The 16,277-nt window shown below is 64.3% G+C and overlaps 1 protein-coding gene across 1 annotated transcript in view; it reads right to left on the reverse strand.

The window, feature by feature from the left end:
* HMCN2 (hemicentin 2) overlaps positions 1 to 16,277 on the reverse strand; it is a 102,017-nt gene that overhangs the window by 29,878 nt on the left and 55,862 nt on the right. Inside the window, 22 exon segments of the mRNA XM_056108910.1 lie at positions 98 to 282; positions 803 to 916; positions 1,094 to 1,255; positions 1,673 to 1,769; positions 2,257 to 2,444; positions 2,916 to 3,029; positions 3,504 to 3,722; positions 4,748 to 4,898; positions 5,537 to 5,679; positions 5,919 to 6,032; positions 6,116 to 6,286; positions 6,918 to 7,109; positions 7,784 to 7,870; positions 8,320 to 8,433; positions 9,934 to 10,101; positions 10,776 to 11,057; positions 11,333 to 11,476; positions 12,181 to 12,300; positions 12,439 to 12,514; positions 13,285 to 13,481; positions 13,652 to 13,775; positions 14,826 to 14,983. Coding sequence (XP_055964885.1) covers positions 98 to 282; positions 803 to 916; positions 1,094 to 1,255; positions 1,673 to 1,769; positions 2,257 to 2,444; positions 2,916 to 3,029; positions 3,504 to 3,722; positions 4,748 to 4,898; positions 5,537 to 5,679; positions 5,919 to 6,032; positions 6,116 to 6,286; positions 6,918 to 7,109; positions 7,784 to 7,870; positions 8,320 to 8,433; positions 9,934 to 10,101; positions 10,776 to 11,057; positions 11,333 to 11,476; positions 12,181 to 12,300; positions 12,439 to 12,514; positions 13,285 to 13,481; positions 13,652 to 13,775; positions 14,826 to 14,983 — 3,320 coding nt within the window.

Consider the following 16,277-nt stretch of genomic DNA (forward strand, 5'->3'; position numbering starts at 1 on the left):
CACTGCAGAGCTGGACGTGGAGTCTTCAGTCCCCAGATGGAATCGGTCAGGAGAGGGAACTTGGGGTCCTGTGGTGCAGGCGGGCACCCCAGCTCACCTGGGCGGTTGGAATCTGCAGCGTCTGTCCAGTGGGCAGTGCCCCCAGGGGCTGCCCATTCTTGGTCCAGGTCACAGTGGGCTCAGGCAGCGCATCCACCTCGCAGCTCAGGGTGGCCATGTCGCCGGCCCGCACCTGGACAGGGTCTTGAGGGCCGCCGGGAGCCTGCCTGAAGGTGGGGGGCACTGCGCCGGGGACAGCAGGGTGAGGCGGGCACCCCTGGGGTCTGCGGAGAGCCCAGCCCAGAAGGATGGGGAGTCCAGGCTGGCCACAAAGCGCCCCCAGCCCTGCCGGGCTCCTTCCTGCATGGGGCAGCCCCTTCCTGTCCCCTTGGAGAGCCCCGCAGACGGCACCCAATGAGGACATGCATGGCACCTCACTGAAGCACAGGACCCAGCGACCCCTCCAGGCCGGCTTCCCCCAGATGCTGATGTCTGGGGGAACCCCAGAAGCCTGCTCCGTGGAACCCCTCCACCCCTCCCAGCTGCTCAGGCACCAGCATGCCATCCTTAGTTGCTGTCTGATGATGAGCAGCTGGGGTTCAGAGAGGGAGAGTGACATGCTCGAGGCCACACAGCACACGAGGGCACCGCTGGACTTGGGCACTGAGCTTGACAGTCTCTCTGACACCATCACTGCAGGAGCCTCCCCTGGAGCTCTGGGCCCTCCCAGCTGCCCGCAGGACGAGGAACAGACAGGACATACCCAGCACGCTGAGTTGCACCAGCTTCTGGTCTCGGCCAGCGGCATTCAGGGCCTCGCACACATATGTCCCCGCATCCGACAGCTGTGCCCGCGCCAGCTGCAGCGTATGGGTGCCTGGGGGGGGTGTCGAGGCCCTCATGCCAGCCATCAGCCCCACCATCCCCCCACGTCCCCCAAAGCTCTTCCAGACTCCAGCCTGGTTTCAGGTTCAGGGAAGCGACTCGCGGCCCCCACTGTCCCCTCCGCGCCCCCCCCTCCCCTGAGCTGGGCCCCCAGCCTCAGTTTACCCACCTGGCAGGAGGAAGCGGCCTTCCCCCAGGGGCACGGCCTGGCTCTCCCTGAACCATGTGATTTCGGGGCTGGGCTGTGCGTGGACGTCGCAGGGGAGGGTCACACTGGTATTGAGGGTGACGCTGATGTGCTCCGGGTTCAAGCCTGAGATCTGAGGGGGGACTGTCCCCGCAACCACCGGGACAAAGACAGATGTGTGGGTATGTGTGCAGAGGGCAACTGGGGAACCCAGGAGCACCACCGGCCCTTCCCCCCTGTGCCATGCTGCTCAGAGACATGGGGCTAGGCCAGCAGAGAGGGGGGCCACATGGGCTGTTGTGTCACCCCTCCGTCCCAGAAGACCCAGTCACCCCCACAGACAAGAACATGGAGGTAGGACACCTGCTGCCTGTGGGGCTCTGAGGTGGTGGGTGGGGTCATCCTGGGGCTGGGGCCCCCCAAGCCAAGCATGCTCCACAGCGACCTCAGTCTCGGGGGCGACGCCCCCAGACACCCCCACTGCTGGGCTTTCCGTGCCTGGTCCCAGGTCCCAGCAGTCTCCCTGCTGTGAGCGGGACCCCAGACAGCCTGACCCCTCACCTTGCACCCTGAGGGTGAAAAGCTTCTCTGCGGAGCCCGCTGGGTTCTCAGCCACACACATGTAGCTAGCAGCGTCAGCCACCTCGTCCATGGACACCTGGGGGCACAGGGCAGCTCTGTGGGCCCCCCTAGACCGGTCCCCGGGCAGCTGAGGCCCTGTGACTGGTAAGAGATGTGTGTGGGGTCGCCCCAGGGACCCCAGCAGGCTTCTCCTCTCGAATGGGAATCACCCCTAGTTGCGGCCAAGCTTCTCCCCAGAGATTGGCACTTCCGGGGCAAGGGTGATAAAAGTGACTGCGGAGACGTGGACGGGGGTTCTGCACGGCCCCTCAGATGCCTCTGCCCCAGCTTCCGGGGCTCAAGGCAGCTCACCCCAACCAAGGCTGCCCTGGGGGGTCCCTGCGTCTGCACCCCATGAAGCCCCACACATGCTCGCCAGACCTGCAGAGCTCCAGGGCTGGAGGAAATGTCAAGTTCACCAGCAGGGCTCCAGCAAGGGGTCGCTCTGCTCCCAGGCTAAGTGAGTCCTGACCCCCAGCAGCTGCGGCTGCTCACCCGGGGAGACCCGGTTGCCCTGCTCTGACCTGCAGGATGTGGCCATCCTCCAGGACCTGCAGCCCGGGGCCTGGGGAGAATGTCAGCCCATTCTGCAGCCAAGAGATGGTGGGCTCCGGGTTGCCCAGGGCTGCACACTGAAGGCTGACGGTGCTGCTGGCATTGACGGTCACTTCCTCCACCAGCTCCTCCGTGTCCCCCAGGATCACAGGTGGGGCTGGTAAGGGGAGATGAGGATGAGGGCGGTCCCCCGCGGGGACTGGGGGCTGGCTGCAGTGGCTCCCCACACCCTGCCAGGCCTTGATGCTTAAGTCTGGCACAGAGAGGGGATAAGGTGCCCAGGGTCACACAGGAAAGAGGCCACGCGGCTGGGCTGTGAACGGTTCCTATCGGGTTTCAGAGCCCCCAGCACAGGACTCCTGCTTGATCACCAGCCTAGCCACGCCCTCCCGCCACCTTGGCCCCGCCCTGGGGTGGTGCTTAGGACAGCCACGCCCCCTACTGAGTTGGTCCCTCCTCCAGGTCCCGCTTGGCCCCACCCCAGGACTGTGCTCATGAAAGTCCCGCCCCCATCCTTGCCCTGCCCCAGGACTGTGCTCATGAAAGCCACGCCCACATTCTGACCCCGCCCAGGACTGTACTCACGCCCCACCCCCAGTCTGGCCCCACCCCAGGACCCGCCACTCACTCAGCACCAGCAGCTCATAATGCAGCCAGTCCTCGCCCACCTCATTGGCGGCCTTGCAGGAGTACCTCCCGGCATCCTCTGCACGAACCAGAGGGATCTGCAGGACGCGGCCCCCTGAGGCGACACGGGGACAGAGGCCTGAGCAGAGGTTGGGGGGCTTCCACAGCCACCCAGGACACCCCAGGCTCAGCCTGCTTCCAGTGTCCTGAGGGTCACGTGTGGCATGGGAGGGCATCCCGCCCTCTAGATCTGGGCTTCCGGGGCACCCTCAGGGCGAACCCAGCACCCCTGTATGTGGCGCTGGGGGATCTTCCCGGGGTCCCTCTGTGAGTGGGCAGGGAGAGGGCCAGGCTGGGGACCCCAGTTAGAAGGAAGTTCATTCCACACAGAGCCAGGGGCAGTGATGGTGGTTCAGGGTGGGCTGAAATTCAAGGCCCGTGCTCAGGGCCAGTGCAAAGGTTTGCTCCCGATCACAAGCATTGTGAGCTGAGGCAGGGATTAAAGCGGGGGCTGGCGGTCAGGGGCGGTGGCCAGCGCAGAGAGCACAGGCTTGTGCTGAAGGCAGGCGGGGGGTCTGTCCCTGCCTACCTTGCAGGAGGGACACCCCATCCTCGGCCGAGAGGGGCTGGTCCTCCCGGTACCATGTGAACTGGGGGGGCGGCACGGCATTGGTGTCGCAGTACAGATAGGTCGAGGTGTTCTCCAGGATCTCTCGGTACTCCGTCACCTCCCCCCGGGACTCCTCCTCCTGGGACAGGATCTCGAAGGTCGTACTGGCGTCCCCCACCCTCTGGAAGATGGGGGGCACTGTGGGGGAGACAAAGCCATGAGGGCCCAGAGCTGGGGCGGGGGCGTGTCTGCTCAGGGACCCCCACCGCCTCCTTCAAGGCCCCTCACAAGCCCCCCACAGAGGTGGGGAAACCCCCTGTCTCAGGGACCCCAGGTCTAAGCTCCGGCCAGAGTGCATTTAGGGGTACCGGAAGGCAGGCTATTTCTGGCTTTGTCCCCTGGAGGGGGCTGGAGCCACCTGATCTGGTCCCCACCAGGCCAGCGAAGGTCCAGGGTGCAGTGGGGATGCTGAGCCTGACATGTGGGGGTCCCGCACCCCAAGTGGTCTCGCCAGGTCACCCTGTGTGCCACGTGTTAAACTGGGGCCTGGGAGAACCTGGTCTCGAAAGATCCTCCAGGGTCGGCTCAGCCTCCCTGCCTCCCTGCCTCCTTCCCCATTGTCCCTTTCTTTCAAGGGCAGAAGCAGGAAAGGACCTTCCCCCGTTCTGCAGCTTCTCTAGTCCTGGAATGTTCTAGAGCAAACTCCAGATTCTGGATAAAGCAGTGAGCGGTGTCCAGCAGCCTCAGGGCTGGTTCAGCCACATTTGGGCCAGGTGCAGCTCTGCCCCGTTTGGCCCAGATGGGGGCAGGACTCTTATGTACCACCCACAAGGTCAAGGTTGGGGCCCCGCCACCCCTCCCTGGGTGTGCAGATGAGTCTTATGGGTGACGCCCCTGGGAGTGCCCATGCCTGGGAGTGGCCATCCCCTTCCCTCCCCACCCCCCGCCCGTGGACAGTGTCTCCCTCAGTGTCGGCACTAACGGGCAGGGCTCTGACCTGCACTCGGTGACGCAAGGAGCCGGGACCCGAATGTTGGACCCCACCTCGGCCCCCACACCTCGGCCCCCACTCCTGAGCTCACTGCACCCTAACATCGCCTTGGGCTCTGCCGCCTGTGACCCCCATCGCAGCCCCATGGCCCCCGGGGTGCTGCCTGTAGCCCACTGGCCCTGCTGTCACCTCAGTCCTCACCCGCAGCCCACTGGCCCCACCGCCCCCGCACCCTGGATGAGCACATTGAAGTCCTGGTCATCCTCGCCGGCCACGTTGCTGGCCACGCACAGGTACCGGCCAGAATCGGAGAGCTGTGTGGGCTGGATCTGAAGCAGCTGCCCTTCACCCAGGATGCGGAGCCGCTGGCTGGGGGTCACAGGCTGAGGGGGAAAAGGGGAGCAGGGACCGAAACAGGGAGGGGGGAGTCATCAGCCACTGCCCTTCTTTTTGGTTGTTGTTTTGAGGCCAGCTGGCGGTGCTCAGGGGTTCTCTGGGATCACTCCTGATGGTGCTCAGGGGACCACATGCAGTGTCGGGCATAGAACCTGGTCGGCCAGGTGCAAGCAGGCGCCCTTCCCGCGGGCCTATGGCTTGGGCCCCCAGTGCCCTTCAGCGTTATGCGTAGGACAAAGCACTGGCACGCCAGGGGCAGCCTCAGTGGCTAAAGCACCTGCTCGCAGGTGTTGAGGTCCAAAGCTGGAACTGCCGCCTGGCAGCTCCGTGGTCTGGGATCCGGGTGCCGCGCACGGCACTGCAGCCAGGTGTGTGAGCACAGGAACACCAGGGAGCACCACAGGGAAATGCATGAACATCACAGGCAACTCAATAGAACCGCATACCAGAGAAGGACGGGGAGGGTGGGGCGGGGCCTGGGAGGGCGGGGCTTGGAAGCATGGGTGGGGCCTGCCGGGTGGGTGGGGCGTGCCAGCTGGGGCGTGGCATGTAGGGGCGCGGCCGTCTTGGGGCGGGGCGCGTAGGGTGGGCGGGGCCTGCTTGGGGGCGGGGCGGGCCGGCTCACCTGCCCATCCTTGTACCAGCGGATGGTGGGCGGGGGCACTGCCCAGCACTCACACTCCAGGGTCAGCGAGCTGTTGACCTTGGTCTTCACCTCCCTCGCGCTGACCGCCTCTGAGGGCTCGTCTTTGGAGATGGAGGGGGGCACTGAGGGGCACAAAGGGGTCTCAGGAACAGACCGAGCCTGGTCCCAGAGACGTGGGGGTAAACGGACAGGGTGTGACGGGAAGGACGGGAAGGAGAGCATGCTGGGGACCTCAAATGCTGGCTTGGGGCAGAAAGGGGAGGGCGGGCGGAGAGTGGGCGTCCGCGTGGCTGAGCCCCCTTCCCGTGGCTCCCGGTGGTGTCCTCTGCCCGAGAATGCATGTGGCCTGGGACCCACGCACCGAGGACCTCCACGTGGTAGTTCTTCACCGCCTCCCCGAGCTCATTGGTGACCACGCAGCTGTACTGGCCTGCGTCCTCCTGCTGGGCGTTCAGAATCTGCAGCCCGTGCGTGCCTGCTGGGGGGACAGTGGCCAGGGTCACCTCCATGTGGGGACATCCCGACTCCTGGCCTCAGTCCTGCCCCCGAGGGCATCACCTGGCAGCAGCTGCACGTTCCTGGACACCTCAAAAGGGGCCCCGTCCTTCATCCAAGTGATGGTGGGTGACGGGAAGGCCAGCGCCTCGCAAATGAGGGACACGGGGTTGTTAATGGTCACCGTCACTTCGTCTGTGCCGTTCTCTGCCTCTCCCAGGATGGTGGGGGCCACTGAGGGGGCAGGGACAGAGCCCGTGAGCACACCTGAATGTGTGTGTGTGTGTGTGTGTGTGTGTGTGTGTGTAACGCTGTCACACAGAGGGACCCTGCGGCTCAGGGGCACCCATACAAGCCACCAGGCCTGGATTTGGTCCTGAGGAACCCAGAGCCCAGACTTTGCCCCAGCACTGAGCAATGCCACAAAGCTGCCTCAGTTTCCCCAAAGGGCCCCAAAAATCCTGATGATCCGTGTCTCAGAGGCCTTCTGAGTCTGCAGACAAGACTCCTCCTGAGCTCAGGTGGGGGAGGTGAGGGGGTCCTGCTCCCCACCTGGCAGAATCCCACCTCCTCTGAGCTAATGCTTCCTCTCTCAGAATTTTCCATTTTCCCCAGACGAGTCTGAGCCTGTTGTTCTGGGGTCCCCGTTTCTCACGTCTCAGGGGCTGGAGTTGGTGCTGCCCGGCCCCTGGAGACCCCCACTCTGCTACTGTCACTGCGACCCCTCAGCTCATACAGCTGCTGTCCCTGCTGTCGGGTTGGCCCCGGGGACAAGCACCCAGCGACAAGCAGTGGCATGTACCCCAGGGAAGCGGCCTGAGATCCACAGAGCAGCATCCCCCCTCTCTCCCTGGCCAGTGCTCACCCAGGACCCTCAGCTGGAAGTGCTTGGTCTTGGCCCCCAGAGCATTGGCTGCGCTGCAGGCGTAGTGTCCGGCGCTGGACAGGTTGGCCTGGGGCACCTGCAGGCGGGTCCCGTCTGCAGACACATGGTGGGCATCGCCACTGGCTAGGAGTCGGCCGTCTTGGAACCACGTGACCGTGGGCTGGGGGTGGCCTGGGCGAAGGAGAGGCTTCACCCATCTGTCCCCCCACCCCCATTCCCACCCACCCCTCCACCTGTATGTGCCTACGAGCACTAGCTGGGGGTGACAGCCATGCCCAGAGGAAACCAAGGTGACAGAGCCATCTCTGGGTGCCCAGAGTGCAGCCGAGGTATAGAGGTGATGCCAGGCCATGCTGGTCCCTTGTGGCCAGTGCCTGGAGGGGGCTGCATGGGACAGGCAGCCCCGTGCACGTGGGCTCAGGGCTGGACCCTGTAGGAGTACGTGCGAAGCCGAGATCTGTGGCCGGGGGGACAGGGGTCCCCCCTGAGGGGGGACAGGGCTGAAGTCCAGGAGCACAAGTGGAAGACACTAGCGAGAGCCTCAGCAGGACGGCAGGATGTGGCCAGAGTCCTCCTTCCCGGTGCTCCCAAAAATCCCAGAGTCCTCCTTCCCGGTGCTCCACAGAATCCCAGAGTCCGCCTTCCCGGTGCTCCCCAGAATTCCAGTGTCCTCCTTCCCGGTGCTCCCCAGAATCCCAGAGTCCTCCTTCCCAATGCTCCCAGAATCCCGGTGCTCCCCAGAATCCCAGAGTCCTCCTTCTTGGTGTTCCCAGAATCCCAGAACTTTCCTTACGGTGCTCCCAGAATCCCAGAGTCGTCCTTTTCGGTGCTCTCCCGAGTCTTACCTGTGGCATTGCACAGCAGGTGGGCTGGCTGCCCCTCAGGGACCGTGATGGCCTCCTCCAGGTCCTCATTCTCGATACTGGGAGGAACTGGAGGAGCAGGGGGATGGGCAGAAACTGACTGGGCTGGTCCACAGGGCAGGGTGCTGAGCACGCCTCTTCGTTTTCCTGGGCCTGCTGCGCCCGCCCCCCACTGCTAGTCCAGGCTGTGAACCCAGATGGCACCTACGGCTGGCCGAGGGCAGCAGCAGTGCTAGGGAGTAACCCTGGCACCCTGCAGTCTCCCGAGCATCGCCAGGGACAGCCCGGGCCCCAGCAAGCATGGGTGCACTGGGCGGGTATTGCCCAGCGTCCAGCACTGACCCATCTGATTCAGTTGCCTGAGAATCACCAGGGGTGTCCCCTGGCCTCTGAGCACCACTAAGGAGGCTCCAATGAAAAGGCAAAAGCCCAGGCTTGGCCGGTCCGTCCCTCCCACACCGGGCCCTGAGTTGGGGCTCCTGGAGGCGCCCGGTGGGAGGGGAAGGCCGGGGGCTCACCCAGGATCTCCACACTGAAGCTCCTCCGTGCCTCCCCGGCCTCGTTGCTCGCCACGCACGAGTAGAGGCCTTGGTCCCCCTCCTGGACCCGGGTCATCTTCAGCATCCAGCCGCCTGGGGACAGGGTTGGGGGGGCTCTGGGTGGCTGGGGCACAGCCTCTGTCCCAGCGAAGCCACTGCTCCCCTGATGCCCAGTCCTCAGACAGGGAGACTGAGGCCCAGGAGCTGCTCCCCGGGCGGCAGACATGCACTGGGAGAAACGTGATTGTCCCCTGCTGGGGAGAGGCCTCTGCCCGGCTTTCCCAGCCCACGCCCAGGGCAGACATCACCCATCAATGGCCGTCCCATAGCTTCCACAGCCCTGAAACCTCTGCCTCAGTTTCCCCCTCTGTACATCATCAAGAACCACCACAACCCATGAGTAGTGGATGCCTGTTTTTTTGGCGGGAGCCCTCCCAAAGGTGGGCTGCAATTTCTGTGCCAGGAGAATTTTTTTTTTTCTTTTTGGGCTGGAACGATAGCACAGCTGTAGGGCATTTGCCTTGCATGCAGCCAGCCCGGCCGAGCCGGGTTCGATTCCTCCGCCCCTCTCGGAGGACCCGGCAAGCTACCGAGAGTATCTCGCCCGCACAGCGAAGCCTGGCAAGCTACCCGTGATGTATTCGCTATGCCAAACACAGTAACAACAAGTCTCACAATGGAGATGTTACTGGGCCCGCTCGAGCAAAATCGATGAACAACGGGAGGAGAGTGTTGTGTTGTTGCCTTTTGGGCTGGAGCGATAGCACAGCGGGTAGGGCACTTGCCTTGCACACAGCCAGCCCGGGCCGACCCTGGTTCGATTCCTCTGCCCCTCTCGGAGAGCCCGGCAAGCTGGCAAGCTACTGAGAGTATCGCGCCCACACGGCAAAGCCTGGCAAGCTAACCGTGACGTATTCGATATGCCAAAAATAGTAACAAGTCTCACAATGGAGATGTTACTGGTGGCCACTCAAGCAAATCGATGAACATCGGGAGGACAGTGCTACAGTGCTTTTTGGGTTACACCCAGCAATGCACAGGGGTTACTCCTGGCTTTGCATTCAGGAATCACCCCTGGCGGTGCTCAGGGGACCATATGGGATTCTGGGAATCGAACCTGGGTTGGCCTCATTCAAGGCAAACGCTCAGCCCCAGGAGATCCCCCCCCCCAGGAGAATTCTTTAATATTGGTTTTGGGGCCGCAGCCAGCTGGGCTCAGGGCTGACTCCTGGCTCTGTGCTCGGGGTCACTCCTAGCGGTGCTCAGGGCTCAACACGCAGTGCCAGGAGTCAAACCCAGGTTGACTGAGTGCCAAGCAAGCACCCTGCCACCATACTCTTGGCCCGGGAATTATTATTGTGCTGTTTTGCAGTAGGTCTGTCCCCAAGATGGTCAGCAGGTGCCGGAAGTTCGCAGGAAGGACTTTCCTTCCCAAACGTGCTGAGACCCGGCTGTTCTCTGGACCTCCCCACAAGGTTGGCTTTTGGGGGTGGGGGTGGCCTTAGGGAACCAAGTGCTGGAACAGTTCTCCTGACCAGGACTGGCCACTCAGGTCAGAGGCAGAGTCCCGGGCACCCCTGCGCTGGCCCTCACCTGCCAGGAGATAGACGTCCTCCCTGGGGCTGACGGGCTCGTCCCCCCGGAACCAGCGGATCCCTGGGGGTGGGATGCCCGTGGCTTCACACGGCAGAGTCACAGGGCTGTGCAGGGCTGCAGTGATGTTGGTCAGGGGCTCCAGGTCGCCTACAAACTGGGGGGGCTCTGGGCACGGAGAAGTGGCTGTATCAGGGGGAGGCAGGGGCTTCCACCTGCCCCCCCGCGGGAGAATTGGGGAGCAGAGGAAGGAGATGCGAGCTGGCCCCCCAGGACAGGCGCGTGCAGAGGCCACGGGGGCAGGTGGCGGACTGACACACGTGCCTCAGTTTCCCCAGGCTCTCGGGGACACCGGGAGGCTTCGCCCAGAGCACACGGCATTGGGCAGTGCCGGGGACACAGCCGGGACCAGGGCGCACGTGGGGAACCCCACTGCTCCCGCCCCACCTCTGGCAGCCCACCCCACCCTGTATGAGCCAAGGGGACACTGCCGCTGCCCCGGCCGCTCTCCTCCAGGCCCACATGCCCGCGCTCTCCCCTAACCCGGGACCTCCTCAGGCTGCACAATTTAGCTACGGCATCACCGCCTCCAGAAGGCTGCCCTGACTACTCCTGACAGTGCTCGGGGACTGCAGTCCCGGCTGGGCCCCTGCAAGCATGTGGAGAAGAAACGAGGACAAGAACGGTAGGAGGGGGGCTGGGACTGGGGGCCCTGTGGAGCCGTGCTGATGTGGGGGGCTCTGCTGCTCGGACGCTCCTCCAGGAAGAGCTGGGGTCCCTGCGGGCTGGGGTCCAGCAGCCGGTCACCCCGCTCGGCTTTCCCCGCAGGCAGCGGTACTCACCCAGCACGGACAGCGCAAACCTCCTCTCGGCCCTCCCGGCCGCGTTCTCGGCCACGCAGTGGTAGCGGCCGGCGTGGGCTGCCCGGGCCGGCGCCACGACCAGACGCTGTCCCCGGTCCCGGAGCTGAAGCCCTGGTTCCTCGCCCAGCGGCTGGCCGGCCCGCATCCACGTCACCCGGGGCGGTGGTTTCCCCGTGGCGTTGCAGTCCAGAGTGGCCGCCCCGTCCTGCACCACGGAGACCTCCGTGAGGGGCTCCTGAGGGCCGGCGACCTGCGGGGGCACTGGGGGACAGAGACGGCCTTCAGCACCCGGTCACCCATGGAGCGTCTGGCCTCCCGGGTCCCTGAGGGAGGAACTGGATACTGGACGTTCCCTTTCGTGGGGCTCTGTCCCGGGGCGGGAGGGGGGGCCTGGGGCACAGTGGGGGCGCGACTCCCCCTCTGCTGGGCAGGGCCCGTCGTTCGAATGCTCCCAGGAGGAGCCACAGTGCTCTGCGCGTCCCTGCTCTAGCCTGTGGCTGGGCCTGGGGCGCCGGGCCGGGGTCCTCGGGGCTCACCGTGCACCTCCAGCCGCTGCTCCTGTGTGCTCGTGCCTGCCACGTTGCTGCACTCACAGGTGTACGTGCCCTCGTGGGCCGGCCGGGTCTCGGCGAGGTAGAGGAGCCGCCCCACGGTCGACACCTCCCCGGGCAGGGGCTGACCTGGGTGCCGCGAGAAAGAAGCCCCTAGGCCCGGCTCTCCTGCCTGGAAGGCGCTGTCCCCCCCTCCCCACTCCCCCGTTCATCCTGGCAAACTCCTGCTCACCCTTCAGCGTCTGCTTCCACCTCACCTCCACTAGGAAGCCTTCCCTGGTTGCCTAGTCTGACCCTGCCCCTGGAGACTTCCCCAGTGATTGACTGACAGGGCCTCACTAGACCCCCGGGAGAGCACACCCTGACTCACTTTCTCCCAGGGACCCTTTCACATACACAGTGTGGTTCGAGAGCTGCTGGAAAACTAAAGCCGCCAGGACCCGGTGAGGATCCCTGCAAGGCATCCCTGAGGAGGACCACGCAGGGGTCTCGCAGGGGGCCCCGGCTTGCTGCTGGGATCTCCCTTCTGGGACCCAGGCGCTCACACGGAACTGCCTGATGGGCCGACATCTCACTCGGCACACCTGGACTCATCCAGGAGGGCTTCCTGGAAGAAGTGACATCTGAAGCCACACCAGAGTTTCCATCCAGCTGTCACAGCTGGGAAGGGGCAGGGAGGGGGCTGTGCAGACCCCCGGGTCCTCACATGGTAATGTCCCCCCCCCCCCCCGCCCCGCTCCATCTCAGCATGGCTCTGGGTGGGGGAATCCCTCCTCACTGGAACCATCTCCTTGGGGAGGGCAAATGTTTCGGGGCAGGGGCGGCACTCTTACCGTCCTTCTTCCAGGCGATCCTGGGGAAGGGGATGCCCCGACACTCGCAGGACAGCCTGGCGGGGTGGCCCTCGGCCACCGTCAGCGTGTGGGGCTCCCTCAAAGGGAACGCCGGGGGCACTGGGAGCACAGGATGAGGTGAGCGGGGGCGGTGGGACCCCACAAGGAAGACAGTGTTGGGGGGCCCAGCGAGGCCAGCTGGCCTCCCCCAGACCCCAGCCGGGGTGACCCCCGCCCCGCCCCGTCCCGAGCCCTCACCCCAGACATTAAGGTCGAAGTGCTTCTCCGAGCGGCCGGCCGGGTTCAGCGCCTCACAGGTGTAGTGGCCGGAGTCCTGCTCCTCCGCGCTGGCCACCTGACCCGAGCGAAGCCCCATCAGAGGCCGGGGACCACCGAGTTCCACGGCCCCACCCCACGAGGGCACCCCCGCACTTCCTGGGATGGAAGTTTCTAGAAGCCCGTGCCTGCATGGTCTCCCAGGCCAGCCGAGGGGCAGGGGGAAGCCTTGCCTGCTTCCCTCCACTGTATTCCACGGTGGCCAGCCCTGCCAGGTGGGCAGCTCCCCCGCTGCCTTTTGGGCTCCCACTCTCTGAGAAAAGCTCACAGAACCAACCAGGGAAGAAGGCGGGGGCCACAGAGAGGCGGGGTGAGACCCCCCCCCCAAGGAGGGGTGGTAGGCAGGGGTTGGCTGTGGTTCTGAGCGGTGAGGGGACAGAGGGCACAGGCCTTCTGGGCCAAGGAAACCCAGCACGGGAGACTTGCTATTAGGAAAGATCAGATCACAAGATGTAGAGGGCTGGGAGGTGACGGTGGGGGCAGCATGGGCCCTAAGAGTAGAGTCATTCTAACCACTGGTGAGGCAGTTGGCCCACACACGCTTTCATGGCAGGTGGTCCCTGGCACCTCTCTCTCTCTCTGCAAATGCTCCAGCCCTCCCAGCAACAAGGCTCATGCAGACTCGTGCACCCCTGCCTAGGCCACAGCTGCCCTGCTGGCCCAGACACCGCACAACAGGCTCCACGGCCCCACATGAGAGGTTTGGGGGGGGGGAGCCCTGGGCGGGGCACGCCTGGAGATGTAAGGGTTCCTGCCCAAGGCCCTCACCCAGCAGCTGGGGTCACGCACCTCCAGCAGGGCCTGGTCTTCGGAGAGGCGGATGCCAGGCCGAGCCAGCAGGGGGCGCCCATCCTTCCACCAGCTCAGCACAGGGGGCGGCACCGCGTGGCTGTGGCACTCCAGGGACACAGGCTGCCCCGCCACCACCGACACATTCACCTCGTCGCCACGGATGCTGGGGGGCACTGTTGGCAGAGTGGGCCGGGCTCAGCAGTCAGGGTGCGGGGGCCCCCAGCATCGTCCTGGGGGGACCCCAGGGTGGGTCTAGCTGCAGCTACCCCCCCGCCTCCCACCCGATGGGGAGCTGGGCCGGGCCCCCACCCCCATCCTCACGGGGCCCCCGCAGCCCCTTCACCGTGCACGCTCAGGACCACGTCCCGCCGGTCCTCGCCCACGGCGCTCACGGCCACGCAGGAGTAGGTGCCCGCGTCGGATACCCGGGCACTGGCCAGGCTGAGGACCCGGCCCCCGGGAAAGACCTGCGGCCAGAAAGAATGGGAAAGAGAGTCTCGCCAGGCAGCGGACCAGCGGGCGCCACCCACCCCGGGGCCCTTCCACCTTCCATCAGCCCCACACGCTCCTCGGGGCCCAGCCGGGCAACAGAGTTCAGGGCCCGAAAACCAAGACGAGAGAGAAAATAAAAAAGAAATAGAGCGAGACGCAAAACGCAAAACTGTTGGGAAAAAAAAAACACCCCAGGTTCAGACAGACCGAGTGGATAGAAGCTCAGTGTTCTCTCTGCGGGGAGGGCTGCCTGGCAGGGCTCAGGGGACACTCGCTGACCAGCCGGACAAGGCCATGCTCAGCCAGGCAGTACTTGGGGGCCATGTGGTGTGAGGGAGCAAACTGCGGACTCAGCACGAGCAGGACGAACATGCTGACCACTGAGCACCTCCACGACACTGACCTCTGAGCACCTCCCCGATGCTGACCACTGAGACACTTCCTCGATGCTGACCACTGAGCACCTCCCCGACGCTCACCACTAAGCCAACCCCCGACACTGACCACTGAGCCACCTCCCCCAACGCTGACCACCACTGAGCCATCCCCCCAACGCTGACCACTGAGTCACCTCCCTGACACCCTAAAAGTGTCTCCCTACGATTAGAATAATGGCAAGAGAAGCAGCTTTGGGTGAAGAGCACTTGTCCTAGGGTGTGAAGCCCCAGGTTTGAACCCCAGAATCTACCAAAGGACATTTGATTCACTGTTGTGTTTTGTGGGTTTTTATTTTTTTCCTTTTACTCATTGAAACTCGGACTCTAGAAAATTCTAAGTATCTGACTTTCACAGCAGGTGGCGCCAGGATGCTGCCAAGAAGCCTTAACCGAAGTCTCTGACTTTGTGGGGACAGGGTTGGACCCGGGGCCTCACGCACACTGCTGGGCCCACCAAGTGCCAAACGGGGTCAGACAAGGGACGTGCGTGGCTGCCTATGAGCCCGTGTGTCCCAAAGGCCCCAGGACGGCCCTCGGCCTCCCCCGCCTGCTGCTCCCCCTCCAGGGGTCCGGGGCAACCCCACCGACCTGCAGGCCTGAGGTCCCCGCGGTGGACACGGGGTTTCCGTCCTTGAGCCACAGGAGCGTGGGGCTGGGGGCCCCCGAGGCGTTACAGGTCAGCCGGACGGGGACACCGAGCAGCACGGGGTCCGGTTGACTGGGGGGCAGCGTGATACGCGGTGGCACTGCGGGCGAGTGACATGGGGTGTCAGCTGAGCATCACTGCAGGGAGCAGGCGGGTCCCCCTACACACACACACACAGACACACACACACACACACACACACACACACACGGCCTGGAACGGCCGCTCCCTGCAGATACTGTCCCACAGTGCTCACCCAGGAGGTTTTGAAGGTGAGACACTGAGGCTAGCAGAGGGCAAGACACTGGCCCAGGGCGGACCAACGAGGAGGGGGTAGAAGCCACCGTCTCTGCTGCTGCATGACAGCCCCCGTGGCCCTGCAGCCTGTGCTTACTAAAGGCCGGGGGATGGAAGGTGCTGGATGGAGGGCCGGGTGGTTTGTTGGGAGGGTGGCGGTGGAACAGATGAGTGGGCGGGTGGGTGGATGAATGCAGGGGAGGGAGGGAGATAGGGAGGGCAGAGGAGGAGAGGGAGGGTAGAAAGGAGGAGGGAAGGAAGGAGGGAGGGAAGGAAGAGAAGGCTGGTTGGAGAGAGGCGTGCACGCGTGAGTGAGTGGGTGGGGGGATAAGGCGGACGGAAGGAAATGTGGATGCTTAGTAACAGGTGGTGACAGGCACGTGGACCGAAGAAACGGTGACCGGGTCAACAGGCCCATGATGGGGAGATGATGGGTGGATGGATGGATGGGTGGATGGGTGGATGGGTGGATGGATGGGTGGATGGATGGGTGGGTGGATGGATGGATGGATGGGTGGATGGATAGATGGGTGGATGGATGGATGGATGGATGGGTGAATGGGTGGATGGATGGATGGACGGGTGGGTGGATGGGTGGATGGATGGATGGGTGGGTGGGTGGATGGGTGGATGAATGGATGGATGGATGGATGGTGAATGGGTGGATGGATGGATGGACGGGTGGGTGTATGGATGGATGGATGGATGGATGGGTGAATGGGTGGATGGATGGATGGATGGACGGGTGGGTGGGTGGATGGGTGGATGGATGGATGGATGGATGGATGGGTGAATGGGTGGATGGATGGATGGACGGGTGGGTGGATGGGTGGATGGATGGATGGATGGATGGATGGGTGAATGGGTGGATGGATGGATGGACGGGTGGGTGGGTGGATGGGTGGATGGATGGATGGATGGATGGGTGGATGGATGGATGGGTGGATGGATGGATGGGTGAATGGGTGGATGGATGGATGGACGGGTGGGTGGATGGGTGGATGGATGGATGGATGGATGGATGGGTGAATGGGTGGATGGATGGATGGACGGGTGGGTGGATGGGTGGATGGATGGATGGATGGATGGATGGGTGA

The sequence above is a fragment of the Sorex fumeus genome, unplaced genomic scaffold, assembly GCF_029834395.1.
Source record: "Sorex fumeus unplaced genomic scaffold, SorFum_2.1 ptg000233l, whole genome shotgun sequence".
NCBI lineage: Eukaryota > Metazoa > Chordata > Mammalia > Eulipotyphla > Soricidae > Sorex > Sorex fumeus.